The sequence below is a fragment of the Diadema antillarum genome, unplaced genomic scaffold (assembly GCF_040938485.1).
Source record: "Diadema antillarum isolate AM-2024a unplaced genomic scaffold, OU_Dant_1.0 seq00000292_RagTag, whole genome shotgun sequence".
NCBI lineage: Eukaryota > Metazoa > Echinodermata > Echinoidea > Diadematoida > Diadematidae > Diadema > Diadema antillarum.
The window spans coordinates 915,474-932,858 of record NW_027271318.1 but is presented as its reverse complement, the minus strand read 5'-3'; the positions used below and the strand labels follow the sequence as shown (position 1 = coordinate 932,858).

The window sequence follows — 17,385 nt, the reverse complement described above, 5'->3', positions numbered from 1 at the left end:
TTTGGTGCTTTCATTCACAACAAGTAACAACTACTAACTGTGCTTGATCACATGGATAATGACTAATATTATGCAGGCAAATGAAGCTGGAGTACGTCTTACAGACACAATAGTACAATATATCGACTATGTTACTGCTTTTACTGTAACAATGCTACCATCAGGGCAATTAATCATACTAACCAGATTTTCATATGGGTAAAAAACTGCTTACACGAACAGAGAAGAGTGGCAGTACCTAACAGAATTCAGCAATATAGAAGGTAACCTGGGGCACATTTACACAACGATATCTCTACTTTCCACTACAGAAAGATGCACTCATTGGAAATCGTCTGGACTACACACCAACTTGGAAAGCTTCTCACTTTTTCACATGGAAATACACATTCTGTATCACGATTAGGGCGGGGTCATGTGTCACAATTCTATGACTTATTGTGACTAAAATGTATCAGATTTCCAGTGATTAAAAAAAGACCGCAGAGCATGTTGCTGCATACTATAGTCACACTCATACTCACACATGCACACACACACACACACTCACATACATGATGCCATGCACCAGATTTAGAGGGTAGCATTTTGGAGCTTTCTATTGTGAAGTTTACTACTGCCCCAGACATGAAATTATCATATGTACACAGAAAGTGCAAGTATCTAATAGCTATACATCACAGGTTGGACACCCTTGTGTGGCATCAAGGCACATGAAATGAATATTTAATATGATATTTTTTTTTGCTTCATTTTTTCCATTTTCCTTTCACAAAGATACAAATTCAGGTGAGAATTTCCTATAGTATATTTTGCACCTATATCTAGTTATTTACATTTTTCCCACAATATGTCACCAACAGATACTGATTTGCCACAGTGTTAGCACATAGGAATGTTAATTTTCATATAAAGTGTTTTTCTTACTACATTTCAGTCACATTGAATGCAGGTATACAATGGAAATGAGCACATATTGCATCAAAGAGATACACACATAAGTATACTGCATGTTTTGTAGAATATACAATCCACTGTTAAAATTTGCAGATGGAACAAAGTACGCAACAGACCTCTTGCTTTGCGGTAGATAACATTTCAATAGTGTAGCTGCCTATAAGTAATAATAAACTGGTTATTGTAGACTCGTTATTTCAATAGGGGAGACAGATTAACATTCTAAACTTTTAATACACTAATACGCTAAAATATGCATCATAGTGGAACTGAGTTGACACTAAAACACCATTGATACAGTTTCGACCATGCATTAAAGTAGGAGAGTGAACTAGCCTCAACAGCTCTACACAAGCATTGGAAGTCGGCTTTATTATCCCACATGAATCTGTACGTGTACACATTGACAAATGCTCACCAGTCTTTAAACAAATATCATACAAGAGTGCCAGTGTATGATTTGTATCCTTCAATCACTATGACACAATTAAGATCTGTTGGAAAATCAAAACATGTTTTCTGAAGGCTTTACAGGCCACTAACAGATATTGTTTTTGTTAGCTTTCAGAGTCTATATCAGGTGTGTATATGACTTGTATTTTCATATCACTATACACTGTAATACTATCACACTTTTTTTTTCTGAACCACTAAAAATATTTTGTGAACCCAGCATATTCCACCAAAAGGTATTTCCATTTTAGTTTTCAAGTAGAATACAATTATTGAGAGAATGCCTGACAAGTAATGATTATTTGTCCATCTTCAACAAGAATGCAGGAGCAAACTAGACAAGAGAGCTTCTGAACTGTGTAGTGTAGTGTAGTGTAGTGTAGTGTAGTGTAGTGTAGTGTAGTGTAGTGTAGTGTAGTGTAGTGTAGTGTAGTGCAGTGTAGTGTAGTGTAGTGTAGTGTTGTGTTGTGTAGTGTAGTGTAGTGTAGTGTAGTGTAGTGCAGTGTAGTGTAGTACAGTGCAGTGCAGTGTAGTGTAGTGTAGTTTAATGTAGTGCAGTGAAGTGTAGTGTAGTGTAGTGTAGGGTATAACTGCAGTGCAGGTTGTTGTACTGTGTGTGCGCAATCCTACCATCATCAGCAGCAGGCTTTGAAGGAACCGAAGGCAGTGTACAACAGTTTTAGTGTTCTGTATAGTTGCATATAAAGCAGAGAGCCAAAGCTTTGTGATCAAAATTTGAATTTTACATCCTTTTTCACTTGCATCAAATGTACTTATTACAGCAATTAAGTACAAGCTCCTTGATTTGAGCTCTATAATGCTATAGTCTTATCCATCAGTATAATATATATCTTCATATTGGACAACTAGAAATCCTGCAATGCCACTCATCATAATCAATAAAAAAAAACAGGATTTGGAAAAAACCCAGAAGTTATCATTATTACTATTATTATTATTTAATTGGAATTTCAACTTACAGGTTGACTTTTGCATGTGAGCTTTTAAAACTTGATTTGTTTGGAGATGGGCTTCAAATACTGAGTATGAATATTCAACTCAACCAACTTAAATCTGCACCCTTTGCTCTTCATACACACATGACCTGTGGGAATAAATTTATGAAAGCCTTTGGTTTGTTTTGTTTTAAGCAAAAGGTTGACAAGAAGAAAACCTGTAATTTTTAGTGTTTGGCATCAGTTTTGACTATAATGCATTTATACTGTAATTTTCTTTGATGAACTGAAAAGAAACTGAAAAGAAAATGTAAAAGTCATCGTTACATGACATAGCACTGTATCATAGGCATTATTTATGTATTTCCCATCTTGGATTTCCACAATCAATTAATCAAGTAGAATATTTCCCTCCTTTAATGGGATAAATGTATAATCATTCAATCAAATATAATGATTACAATTTCTGATAAAGCACACATTCTGCTAGAAATTAATATTTGCATCTTTGTGAAATACAAACACTAAGCTTAGAGCAGCTTCATTTCTTTTCTTCATTTAAGGGCAAACTGCCTTACATAATTACAAATATTTTCTGATTACCGGTATGTGCTCAAACAAATTATACATTAATTTGGCAACATTAGCATACCGATGCCAAATGGCAGCATTTTTTTTTTGTTATAGAAAATTTACACTAAAATGTTACATTTGTGTCTACATGCATGGTGTTATATACATGTGAGAGAAAGAATATGGGTACCCAGTACTCTGTAACATCTAAACTATACACATGTGCGATATAGCCTATGCCTCAACACCTATAAAAACCTACATTTTTAAACTACTTTTCTGTGATTGAACAACAAAAAGGGTTTCACTAATATAATTAACTAACTGGGTGGAACATATGCCATAAGTTATCAATAACCATATACATAGTAACTAACAACCTGCTGATATGGAAAATACCATATATCAAGTGAAGTATCACAGAGTCATGGGTTGTGGTTATGAGCTTTCTTTCTCTATTTCCAGGTGTTTTGGGAAAAAAAAACCCATTAACCATACCACAGTATAACCTACAGTTTCTGAAAGAATTTCACTGTAATGTTATTGGCGATTGACTGTGAACTCTCATGCTTCTAATACAGTTTAATACTACTGTAAACAGAACTTTGTGTTTATTTCCACATTGAGACAATTGTATATTCAGGTGAAGGTTTTACCTAATCTATACTTTGGAACTCTTGAGCTGTATAACTGTATTTTTTGTATATTTTCTTGAGAAAAATGAAAATAAATTGAAATTGAAATTGAAATTCCACTGTGAAGAGCGATGCTTTATGGGTAATGGCTGTTTTGATTTCAGTCAATTTCCATCCTCTGAAAGTCAAACTTGAAAGTGCCTCTCTGTTTTGACACTTAAGGTAAGTTTCAGAGTATGACTGAACACAATAAATTAATCAAGCACATGCATCCCCTTGGCTTTTATTGAATACCTAATAAGCCATGATTATTCAGCATTGTGATGTGTAAATTTCAATCCCTTCACTTCTTTCTGCTCTGAAAATCAAATGTAAAAGTTGAAATATTGAGACAACCAGTGTGTGTGTGTGTGTAATCATGTATATAGTGCTCATGTGCCTAGGTTTAGGTTCAGAAAATCCCCAAATTTAATTGAATGTCATTTATCTAAATGCACAATGTTCATGAATAGTACTCCTATCTCCGTCTTTGTAGTAAATTGCTAGAATTTCATATACTTATTTCCACCATATACTCACTATAATAATGCAATATACATTTTTGTCCTTTCCTAAACCAATGAAGCTGCAGAATCAAATAATGCTTCCACCACCACTTTGTGGCGGAGGCACAAAAAGTACCTGTAATGAATGAATTATTTGCTTCATTAATCACTTAATCAATTAATCAATAAGTGAAAGAATAAATGAATGAATTACCAAATAGATATACATACTCTTACTTCCACATTTCAATTGTATCAAATCAAGTCCCATATCAAAATATGTCTATCACAATTCAATCAACAAAATTTAGTGTTTCCCTCAGGTGATTTTTCACAGCATGAATTTAGCATGTTTTCAGCAAAGCATTTGTTCAATGTACCTCCATAAAAACTTATTAATGAATCAATAAATCAAATATTGATGAATCAAATAATTATGTTTTTAAATGAAATGAATGAAATATAAGAATATAAGAGTGTATATAAGAATTATTGAGATAAAAACAGGTATAAGAAATAAATCACTCATATCATGTAATTTTCAAAACAAATTGGCACCTACACCTGTATCTATCAAAAGAGGATGCAAAATAATCAAGACATCAATTCAATTCAACACATTTCATGAAATGTTTAGACTATTTTTGCCTTCTCGCATATAGTGATAATGTAAGTCAGACATGTTTGCTTACATCAGATATGGAAATTGGTGTTCTACAGAAGCATTGCAAATACATATGAGAGTAAACATAAGAATATCTGGAAAATCTGTGCTCTGGTATTTTTTGTGTCAAATTTCATGCCATAGAAATTGGTATACAGATGAAAATAAAATGTTGATTGATCACACCCTCCCTAAATAAACAAAAGTCTGGACATGAGGAAATGGGACAAAACTAAATTGACCAATTAAGAATTTTTTCAAATGTTAAAAATTTCTGCATGGGATGCTATGGGAAATGGCAATTTGAATTGGTTTTAACTGAACTGAATTGCTGGACTAGTTCTCTCTTCAAAATAAATAATTCATTTGATGCATTCCTATCGATGAAAAATAAATTATATAGATTACACCTTACAAATACCATAGAATGAGAAGATAAAATTCAAAGTCTGCATCATTCCTATTCAAATATAAACAATGAAGTATGAGAAAGCATAGATTGTTGTTCATTACCCAGACTATTTAAATATATATATATATATATATATATATATATATATATATATGTATATAATAATTAATTATATATGATATATATTAATATATATAATATATTAATCAATGAATTATCTCTGTCTACAAGAGAACAGAGGCTGATATCACTCAGTAATGTAATATTACAGATATCTATGAATGTTTGTATTCATAAGGAGAATTTATGACAAACAGCATGAGAGATATGTACATTCGTACTTGGTGACTAAAACTTCCAGGGGATTTTGGCTTTGATTTAACTCCGAACTAACTTTGCTCTGAACTGCTCTGGTTAATTAATGCCTCTGGTAATATGACTTGTCAGTGCATGTTTAGCAGTTCTGCTGCTGCAATCAGTCAAACAAACCAAACTTGACCATCTGAATTAATTGTGAGAGTTTTTAACAGAAGAGCTGTCCATTAAATAGGTTTGACTGCTTTCCTTCATAACTTATGCAAAATATTACTTGTATGTCATCTCCTGTTGTCAGTTTTTTCTTCCATCATTTTCATTTAGCATTTCATGACTTCAAAGTTTGGCAATGTTTTATGGAATTCCTACTGCTGAAGAAAACAAACAAACATACATCACAGGACTGACAACATCCTGTGGAAAGTCTTACTGGCCACAATAGCAAAATATTACCTGTATGTCATCTCCTGTTGTCAGTTTTTTCTTCCATCATTTTCATTTAGCATTTCATGACTTCATAGTTTGGCAATGTTTTATGGAATTCCTACAGCTGAAGAAAAACAAAACAACATACATCACAGGACTGACAACATCCTGTGGAAAGTCTTACTGGCCACAATAGCAAAATATTACTTGTATGTCATCTCCTGTTTTCAGTTTTTTTCTTCCATCATTTTCATTTAGCATTTCATGACTTCAAAGTTTGGCAATGTTTTATGGAATTCCTACAGCTGAAGAAAAAACAAACAAACAAACATCACAGGACTGACAACATCCTGTGGAAAGTCTTACTGGCCACAATAGCAAAATATTACTTGTATGTCATCTCCTGTTTTCAGCTTTTTCTTCCATCATTTTCATTTAGCATTTCATGACTTCAAAGTTTGGCAATGTTTTATGGAATTCCTACAGCTGAAGAAAAAAAAAAAACATATATCACTGGACTGATAACATCCTGTGGAAAGTCTTACTGGCTACAATAGACTGCTTTCCTTACTCACCCATCCTTCATTACATACAGAAATACCATTTTATGAGGCATAGCATCATTAATTGCAGCCTGAACCTAAACAAGATCGATTTGATAGCTTAATGTGCTCTTTGTGACTTTACGAGTCATCTGACCAATAAATCTTGGAAAATGATACAATGAATAATCCAATAAAAACTAAAAAAGATAAAATATGTGGTTGTTGTTTTTTTAGGAGATGAAACCGAATATTGAGAACGTTGGTTGGTGCAGCAAATACCGATATCTTCAGATGTAGAACTAAGTGACCACCCTTCAAGCAATGAAACAATATTGAAAAGGGAAGCTAAGTATCTGACATACTGTAAAACATGATATATTCGCGGCATGAATTTTTCGCGAATTGGAGCCGATGGCTTTTTTTGTGGCATGAAATTTTCGCGAAATGCCACTGGCATTCAATGCATATAGTGTAGACGAGAATTTTTGCGTGAATTTTGATTTCACGAATCTTGGCACTCGCGAAATTCACGAAATTAAGATGCACGCGAACATTCCTCGTTTTACAGTACTCTGGTATTGTCTGCTGGGATGTGCTGAAATTCAGCTGAGAGCAACGAGACTCATGCTGACATTGTAGACCTAATGACTGAGTCTGTACTGCAGTCATCATACTCAAAATATGTAAGTCAAATTGGCGCACTCTGGGATTTCTTGGTTTGAGAGTGGGTGCAGAGATTGTCATAATGTATTTTAAGCAGATATATCTGTAGCACAATTCGAAATGGAATGTAGACATAATGTGACGCTGAATGTGTTGATTGTTAATGCTGGGTTGAAAATGCCACAAGATAGCACGTCAAAAATTTTTACTATCTGGTACAAGTTGTAGATAGCACTATCCAGCATATTTTGATGTATCTACAGACACTTTGTATCTTTAGATGATAACATATTTGTCCTCAAGAGTTTCACTGAAATGCCTGTGATTGTTAGATTGCACTGATATTTACCTATAGCATGCTTTGACAAGGAGGAAATATTACACCTTCACATAAATGAAGATGCTTCTGATATAAGTATCCTATTTCATAAACATGAGTGCTTGAACATTCATATAAATATTTCACATACCAGGATTTTTCTTTAGAACATTGAATAGAGTTAACTAACACTATTTCTTTTGTTTCTCTGTGAGAAAAAAAGTTTTTTCCCTCTCTAATCTTCTGAGAAGATTTCGTCTGAGAGAGTGTGCCACCGTTCATACTTCTTGTCGACTCCCTTGAGGGTCTCAAACCAGTGGCGGAGTCTCTCTCCTTTGCTGTTGATTCCCAGCTGCACGCCTCCTGTGGTGATTTGAATAAAAAAAAGAGAAACTGTTTTAAAAGGACTTGAAACATGACAGAACTCATTAAAGGGCAGGCGTATGTCATTTACTCTTTGGTAAGCAAATGCACTTTGTATTTTCTGACTAAAGTACCCAGAAATGTTTGCAGTGTTATCCTTGCAACCAGGTGACTAGTAAAATGGTTTCCAATGGCAGCAGCTGCCTATGGTGACCCAAACTATTGGATAAGCTTATTTTGATCTAAGGCAAAATTTAATCCTTGTTGCAAGACTTTTGGGGCTAATTATCTTCAACAAAGCCCGTTTTTTTTTCCTTTTAATAAGTAACAATACATGGCTGTGGTACATGTATATCACTTAAAATAGTAGTTTTAAGCTCAAGCCAGCTACCATGCTTGACCCAATTTTTCCTGGGTACATCAATCAGAGCCTATATATGCACTAAACCAGTGAATTGGACTAAGACTAAGATTGTAGGCAATGTACAGAAATATGCAACCTCACCATCATCAAATCAAAGCAAGTTAGTTATCGAATTTAAGCCCTTCTTTGCCAACAATTCTGAATAAACCATTGTTAAGAAAACAAATATGATAGAACAAATGTTGAGGTACAAAGGCAATTCAGGTTTATATTGGGATAGAATTTCGCAGATAATCAGTGTTGATTTTCATTTTACTCATGAACTTTTCTAAAAACAAAATCACACACTAGCTTTGTCAGACAAATCAAAGCAAAATCACAAATAGATGCATTGAAACAAATCAGAACATTTTGAAGACACACAAAATTATCCAATCAGTGCATCAACAATGTGTGACTTTAGAGAGTGAACAACAAAAATATTTCATATTTGCTGATACAAGAGTGCATGACAGCATGGAACTTGAGCTCTCAACAAAACCAAGAGTAACACAAGACTTTGGTCTGCACACTGTTAATATTTCTTATCACTGGCAGTGTGTGCAAGTATTTCATAGTCCCACTCACCGATATAATCATTTGCCTTGCCGAGGTCTTTGTCCCACACTGTGATCTCAAGGGTCTTCTTAGCCAGTTCATTGTGTTTCACTTCATAGTAAAACTCCTGTATGTTGAATATGGTTTGTACATGTATATTGTTACAAAAAGACAAGTGAGTTCTTACTATGGATGGCACAAAATATAAACATGAAACAATTATCTCTATGCTTGTTTTTGGTATGTTTGAGTGTTTTGCATAAAAGGAAAGCATTGCACTTTTGTCCTGTGCAGTGGTCGAGCAATTTAATGTGAAAAACTATATCTGATTGCAAATACCTTTAACATATAACTTGTTTCAGACTAAATATTTCAAATGTTTGACCCATGGAATAGAGGGCATATAACTATAGAGGCTCTAGAGAGGTTCTGTCTTGGGACTAGGAAATATTCTATGTATGTCCTATCCATTTTCCCTCTTGCACATCGTTGAACAAGTTTTTCTTTTTCCACATAAAATCATGCCATGCATCGCAAGGTTTTGAACACTGTGGCACAGCATAATGAGCAATTATCCTGGTTTCTGGCTAACAGTAGGGCCTACCATGAAGCACTATGGGATTCTCTCTCAACCTTATCACCAGTAGGCCTATAGTTGTAGTATCTTTATGACTCATTATCACTTCAGTGCCCTTTGCCAACTTTACAATATTTCCCTGCATTTTTGCTATTCAATATGTTCTGGTGATCCCTCTTCATTTTTTTTTTCTCTGATTACTGCCCACATAACAAAAAATATCCCACCTCATTGAACTCAGGGTTCAACGTCCTCTTCTTCACCGCCGTCTTGTGCTTGGTGCGTTTTCCTGCATCAGGTTTCAGATACCTGTCAAAAAATAAAGGTGTTGATTGAAATTTCAGTTCCTACAGCTCCATCTTTCTTAGGTACAACACCTACCATGATTATGATTAAAAGCAAAGGAAAACAATATTGTTGGTTGAGAACTACAAGGGCCTTATGCAGTTTTTTTTTTTGGTATTGTTTATCGGTATCATGTTGTAGAGCTCGACCTTCTCTACAATATGGTGTCAATTTCAAATTATTTTCATTTTCAGTAGAATGTAAGAAATTAAAACTACAAGGGCACTACTTTACCCTATATTTCGAACCATGCCTATAAATCTACCCACTTTTGATTAAAGAAACTTTATTTCAAGAATTGATTGTTTAAAATGCTCAATTCTTAGAACGTGGTAGCGCCCTTCTGGTTCTCAGCTGATGATATGAGAATCGGAGGACTATGTTTCAGCTCTAATACTCACACTTTGACATAGGGGTCTGAGTAGCCGTTAGAGTCCATGGCAGCCAGCCCCGCCCCCCGGATGATGCTGACCACCAGTGTCTGCCGGACATTGATGTACTTCAGACCGATGAGGAGTTTGCCCCTCTCACCAGCAAGCTCATCATCCTTCTCCAGCTAGAATGAAAAACAAATCAAGAAATAGTTGTGATCATCAAAAGAGGTGTGGTCTTTTGGATTTCTGTAGCGCACTTCCAATGAGAGAATGATGATGATGATGATGATGATTGTCACTAGAAATCATTTTTTCCCCTTTTTATCATAAAGTAAATCAATATACTATCATCAACATACTGCAAAACAAACTTCAGTTTCGGCAGAAGAAAATGTTCTTCTCACAAGTTTGTTGTTGTAGCAAAATTCACCCATACAGTGAGGTGTTTTTAACCCACATGGCATTTTCACACCAAAATGAAAGTTATATCATGACTAGGAAGACATTAATGTCACCGCAGTTGAGCTCTCCATCTTTGAGCAATGTCTCATGGATATATATGACTCTATAAAGACACATCAGATATTCATTGAATTGAATTAAAATTGAGTGTTTGACTTTGTTTTATGTGGCCACTAGAAAAGTGATGAATGCTTGTATGCAAACAACCATGGGACCAATGGCTTTAGGTCACTTCCGAAGGACTATTAAAAGCAATGGGGATAAAGTGTCATGGCCTAGGGGCACAACCCCTGCAGCCAGGGGATTGAACCATGGACCTTGTGACTGATAGCTTGTGGTCTTCTCAACTGAATCACAATAGGCAGTTAATGTCATGTCACAGATTGATTTAAAACAATTAAAGAAATCAGACAAGTAGATTATTGGGTGATGGATTCTTTAGCAGATCCAAAACTTATCATCAAATAATATGTAGCTCTACCACTTTCACACTTGGCCTTTGAAATTGTTTCTTTACAAATGCATGGTACATATAGTGAATCAACACCCAATTTAATGTGTCAAACACATAGAGTGAAGTAAAGATTGGAGGATTAATAACTCATATTATGCACACACAACCTATGACCTGTGACCTTACAGGAAGTGGTTTCTCCAGGTAGACACTGAGCGACTTGGTCTGGTATGGTGTGAGCTTCCTCAGAGGCAGCCGGTATTCCCCGATGAAGTCATTGTGTCCGAACCGATCCTCGTCCAGCACCGACAATCTTGGACACCAAAGGAAGACATGATTTACAAGTTGATTCAAAATACACTTTCCACATATCAACATGGTCTGCTAATAGCTAGATTAGTCTGCATAAAGCTCTGCATTTTGAAAAAGAAGAACACTTAAAAAAAAAGAAATGCAGCAATCAAATTGGCAACATTAAATATTTGGTAAAAACATCATGCAAGTGTGCAGAGAGACAGTTGGGGAAACACACAATTCGATTGCAGAAAGCAAACTCCAATACACATGTGGTGTTTCAACAGAATGCATGCCACATTAAATAAACATCCAGAACTCTTGATTTTGCTTTGATTAAGTACACTCTAAACCTGCAATTCGTGGTTTGGCACAAAGTGTAGGTAACAGCCTCGTCTAACCCACAACCAATTTTTCCCAAGGATCTGTAAAATTATTAACAAAATGATGAGTAGTAGATGAGTACTCAGGACTGTCAAACATCACTAATGATTCTGCAAGAGTGCTAATAATTTCAATAAGTGTCAGTGTTCAATTCCAACAAAACCTGAATTACAAAACAGCACATTTCAGAACATTTTATGTCGCCATAAAAAATAGAAAAAAACATAACATTCTACATCAAACTTACACCAGGAGCTGACATGCCTGTAATGCAGCCTACAGGTAGATAATTTAATCTATAAAACAATCATATACACCAACAGATGTCAGAGGAATGCGTGCCCAACTTGCTCAATTTCAAACTAAATAAATTTTGTCTAATGTCAAGACAGGAACAACAACAACAACAACACGAAGCACACCTGAGTGTTTTTCTTGAAAGGTCATCCTCCGTGACCCCATAGTAGGTCAACGTCTCGTTGAAATCTGGATTCAGAGTCTTGGCAACGGTCTTGGTACGTAGCTTCGTGGACTGCAAGAGGGGACGTCAAGAAGGAGGCATCCAAAAGAAATTATTCATAGGTCATCATCTGCTTATATGGTACTTCATAGAAATATAGCAAATGGACCCTGGTATGCAAAACAGATTACTGGTACTTGCTTGTTAATATAGTATTTATTCCTTATTTCACTGACCTGAATTTTGATCTGATAGCTGAAGGTATTGGAGCACACAGCATCATATGGTCCACAATGATACCAACATATTCCATACTGTATCCAACATTTACTCATAGCAATGGACCTAACTATGCTTGGAATGAGTTGGTCCTGTATGAGGTCAACCGCATTCTTACAAGAAAACAAATAATATGCCTAAACTGATACTAGAGGCTGGATTGGAGGTCACTTTCTAAACAAGCAGAAAAGAAAATAGTCACCTGTGCTGTGTACCTTCGTAATGATGTCATTTCTGTATCAAACATAATGAATACATCTTATCAGTACTTACACTGTACCTCATCTCATGACCTTTGACTCTAAGTGTGAGACAACTTAAACTCAAGATTATGGCAGTAAACTGTTGTCATGCATAATAAGTTTCTCCTCATACAGAGTATGAGTAAATGTAACCAGTCCAAGAAAATTTGCATTTGACCACTACCCTTGGCATTTAACCATGAAGACTTCCCAGCCTACCTTTGTGTGTTGCAATACACATTCAAGTTGTCTCTCATTACGATACTTCTTATAATGGAAAGACTGGCATACATTGCAAAAACTATTAGAAAACACCTGAAGCATAGCTGTGAGGCAGATTCACCAAATATATTATCCCCACGATCCTACTTTCAAATGGAAACAAAATGGATAATGAAGATTAGACTCCCGAGTTAAGTGAAATGATATGTTATAGATTAATGCGTGACAAATAAACACATTGAGAGCATAGAGAGAAAATAATGTGCAGAATTTTAAAAAGATTTCAAAAAGACAAATACATTCTTAATAAATATATGGTATCCTCTAGAGATAGCTCTCTCAATATACACACTCGCCTTTCTGTTTGCCTCAAAAAAAAAAAAAAAATCTGTAAAAACTGAATCTATGGAAGAAGTTCCTGGTGCCTGTTTCACTATAAAGCCGCAAGATCAATCCTAGGTTCAATTCAACTGATCTTGGAGACAATTCTTAATCATTCATTCAAACATTACTTCTAGTTCTGGTTCAACAACTCTCAGTCCATCCGCAAAATGATGATGATTACCTTCGTTGCTCCCGGTAACAAGTGGAGCTTGACATAAGGGTCTGAGAGGCCGTTAGAATCCATGGCCTTCAGACCACGAGCCTTAATGACGGTGCAGTGGAGTGCATTGTTAATGCCATCATAGAGGACTGAGAACTCTAGAGTGCCCAGAGAGCCTTGGTTAGTGGGTAGAATACAGTGATAAGGTTAGTCAAGAGCATGAACTGTTATATAGTTAGCATGTATACAGAGAGCTTTCACACTTACCAAAGACCTTGTTTGAAACCATGTATTTCTGATGCAGATTTCAATTATTACGTTTTATTAGGTGATCCAAGTATTTTAGTTATGGAATGTTCAGGTACAGAAATGGGTCTCCGCACCAACCACTAGCTGTAAATAATGTCCCATACAACAGCTGTTTCACAAACACCCATGACTTGTCAATGTAATGTGTAAATCTTTCATAGAAGGATATGGTACCCATACACATCCATTAGGGTAGATGTGATTCTCAGGTCAAGTTAGCCTCCATCTCCTCAGTCGTATCTTAGAGTTTAAACCATTCAGATTGCAAGCACACATCCAGAATCAAGCAAGACACAATTGAAAATACCTCCAGACAGGGTCTGGCCAAATTCGGTTTGAGAAACATATATGAAAGAAATGGGATACAATGTGATGTAGATTTAAAAAAAAACACATATTGGCATGAAATCTGTTTCTAACCATATTTATACAGTGTAAATGAGTTTCCTTGGTAAGTGTGAAAACCCTGAAAGTAAACTCCTGGACCAGAAAAGTGTTTGAATTAAGTTGACATAAAAACAAACTTCACACAAGAAAAAAACAAACACACACACTTCTAAGCAAAACTTGGAATTTTCTAGGTAGAACATTGAAAAATCAAAGGTTATGGTGATCTGAGAAGATAATGATCAGTTGATGCATCACCTCATTTAAACCACCTTGACATACTGACTGTTTTATGCTCAGATTGAGTGTGTTACTCTAATTTCATGTTGATTTATGAAAACTTTCATGTAGTATTAGTTTTAAGTTTTACTCTTTCTGTTTAATAAACTGAAACTAGTTAATTACTCTCTTTAAGTCTACCTAAGATTTGGTGATGTGGTATAATTTCACTGTGAATTTCTGCATACAGCTTGTAGCTTCAACATAAAGAACAATTAGTCATTTCTATAATGACAATGGCATACAATAAAGAAGAATACATACTTATACAAATATAAAGATTACAAAGCACAGATTAGGTGATAATTTTACCGGCATGTACAAAACTTCCCTGATATAAAATAAATATGATTAATTTACAGTTGCATTGGTGACTTTAAGCTCACAAAGTAGGAGAAATATGATGGGGCCTACATAAAAGCAATGATGACTGTTAGAAAATAAAATTTTTTTCTGCTGAAATATAAAAAGGAAAGCTGAAGTATTTAAAATCCAAAACTAAATTTCATAACATATCAGAGACAGAGTTTATCAGAAAAAGATGTGAAATGGAGATGATCATTCCAGTTATGGTAATATGAACCTGGATTATCAGTAACACCTTCGCTGCTTCATAGAGATGAAAATAGTTGCATGTTACCGGTATATAAATGAAAAGATTACAACATTATTTGTTGAGTGGATGAGATGTAACTTAAACTGTGCATGAAAGTAATGGGTAAGGTGGCGTAAAAGTTACAATCTCAGAAGGGTTTGCGTATTTGATAAAGGTTTGTACAGATACATGTAAGTTCCAAGTTGAGTTGGCAATCATTAGAAAGCAATGGTGGGGAGGGGGTGGGGAGAAGGAAATGTGTGTTGTTACGAGGATCACCATCACCGTATGAAAATGGAGAATTAATTTCATGTATTTGCAGTCATGAAGATTTGTATTTTGATGATATGATGTAGGGGTCATCATTGCCAATGGCCTGATTGTAGCTTTCTGGGGTACACAGTCTCCAAATCATCTTGTTAAAATACACAAGAACAGACAGACAGACAGACAGACAGACAGGGCATCACTGGAGATACATACTGCCCTCGTCTGGACTGCTGTCCATGGCGTCACCAACATACTCCTGTGGGTCATAGCCGTTACCATCGCTGCCACTACCAACACCACTCAGCATCATTCCCCCGGAACCCCGGCCTCCGTCTCTTCCTCCGTTGGTACCGACTCCGTATCCCGCACCACTGATGGATGCATACTGCCCACCGTACTGTCCCCCATTGTCGTTTGCGTCGGCGCTGCTGGTCACCCCTCCGTACTGGCTGAAGGCGGAGTCGACGTCGTCGTCGTCGGCATCGACCACGGAGTGCCGCTGCCCCGAGGGACCGTCATGGTGGGAGCCCCCGCCGCTGCGGTTGTGCCCCGAAGAAGTGGAAGAGGAATGGTGGTGGCCAGCTGAGGAACCACCTCCATGGGCGTGGCCACCTGTTGAGCGGGTGGAGCTCGTGCGGGAGAGCTCTGGACGGGGTGATCATTGGGGTAGGGAAAGGGGATGGAATATGGCGTGGGAGGGGGAAATGGGAGCGAGAGATGATAACCATGAACCCAGATGAAGGATAATCAACAATGAGTGATGTTGAACTAAGACTAGAGATTTTTTAAATGAAAGAAATATATTGTGAAATCATGACTGAATGAACAGTCACTTTATCATGTTTAAGAGCAAATGTGACCCGCTACAACAAAATGATCCTAAAGTCGGGCAAGTTCGATTATTTGAAAATTGCATGACACAATTCCCTAATCTTTCTGCTTTAAATTGATATATAACACATCTTATAAAAATAATCGGCTGCGGAGATATCGGTGTTTAAAAGAGAGCATGTCAAGACGTCTGGGAAATCACAGTTTCGAGAAAAGCGCCCTAAAAGTTCTCCTTCCGACGCAATCACGATCACGGGACACTCAGTCAGTATTCACCTCCGGACAATAGAAGGTAAGCCCTAGCAACCCCCGAAATGCTCATTCAAACACAGCGTCGGCGGTCTCCTCACCGACCAATCAGTGACCAGGATGCCAGGAGAAGCGGCTGGGCCGGCTGGGCCGGCTGGGCATAGCGCACCCCGCCAGCACACACCAGTCGACTGGGCAGTGTGCGAGCTTCACACTTCGGTTAGTGGCAAGCGGCAAACTGACCAATGAGATCACGCTGGTCATTGTTAGGGGCGGAGCCTTTGTGTGGCGCTCAATCCAAATGTTTGAACCAGTTTCTGCTTCGTTGAAACGCCAAACACCATGGCCCAGAAAAACGCTATTTTTGGTCTTTCCTTTCATCATTTTGCTTCAAAATTTCGACAGATGATAGAAGACATGTCAGACTCTAATGATATGTCAAATTCAGAAAATCGTAAGTTTTGACCAATTTTGATGCTCTGACTTCAAACTCGATTTTCACGGCTTCGACCGTGCGCGACTTTAGGACCATTTTGTTGTAGCGGGTCACAAATACAGTACTAGCTCAGTCAACACATCGGACTGAGAATATGTATTTTCTGTCATTTTTTTCCAAATGCCATTATTGCACCCTCTACCTAGATAGTTGTGATCGGAGCTAGCACGTATCAAATTTTGTTCTTTTTATAATCCTTCAAGGTAACTTCATTGATAGAGAAGCATGATGTAGCCGATGCCATACAGATTTGAATATCTTTGCAGAAAGATTGAAAATCTGAAAACTCCAATAACTGACACCTTTCTAACAATCCACATCATATCTAGATTTTTGTGCAGAAGTTGGAGCATATATTCTCTTTCAATTGCACAATCTTTAAGTATCTTTTTTTAGGGGGGGGTTGTCTCCTTTTTGTATTGGCACACCATAACAACTAAAGTCTTTTTGAAAATGAATCAACTCGTGTGTGGATGGCTGAGAGCGAATCAACTTTATTTATCTCTATTCTGTGTGAAGGGACCAAACATGTCGGGAGCAGTGAT

The 17,385-nt window shown here is 36.6% G+C and overlaps 1 protein-coding gene across 1 annotated transcript in view; it reads right to left on the bottom strand.

The window, feature by feature from the left end:
- Positions 1-6,430: 6,430 nt before the first annotated feature.
- The window catches only part of LOC139730116 (rabphilin-3A-like), a 66,393-nt gene continuing 55,438 nt past the window's right edge, over positions 6,431-17,385 (bottom strand). Inside the window, exons 9-16 of the mRNA XM_071641019.1 lie at positions 15,478-15,909; positions 13,446-13,600; positions 12,100-12,209; positions 11,186-11,312; positions 10,111-10,265; positions 9,592-9,673; positions 8,818-8,914; positions 6,431-7,826 (exon numbers count right to left, since the gene is read on the bottom strand). Coding sequence (XP_071497120.1) covers positions 7,699-7,826; positions 8,818-8,914; positions 9,592-9,673; positions 10,111-10,265; positions 11,186-11,312; positions 12,100-12,209; positions 13,446-13,600; positions 15,478-15,909 — 1,286 coding nt within the window. The 3' untranslated portion in view covers positions 6,431-7,698. The remainder of the gene's footprint in view (positions 7,827-8,817; positions 8,915-9,591; positions 9,674-10,110; positions 10,266-11,185; positions 11,313-12,099; positions 12,210-13,445; positions 13,601-15,477; positions 15,910-17,385) is intronic.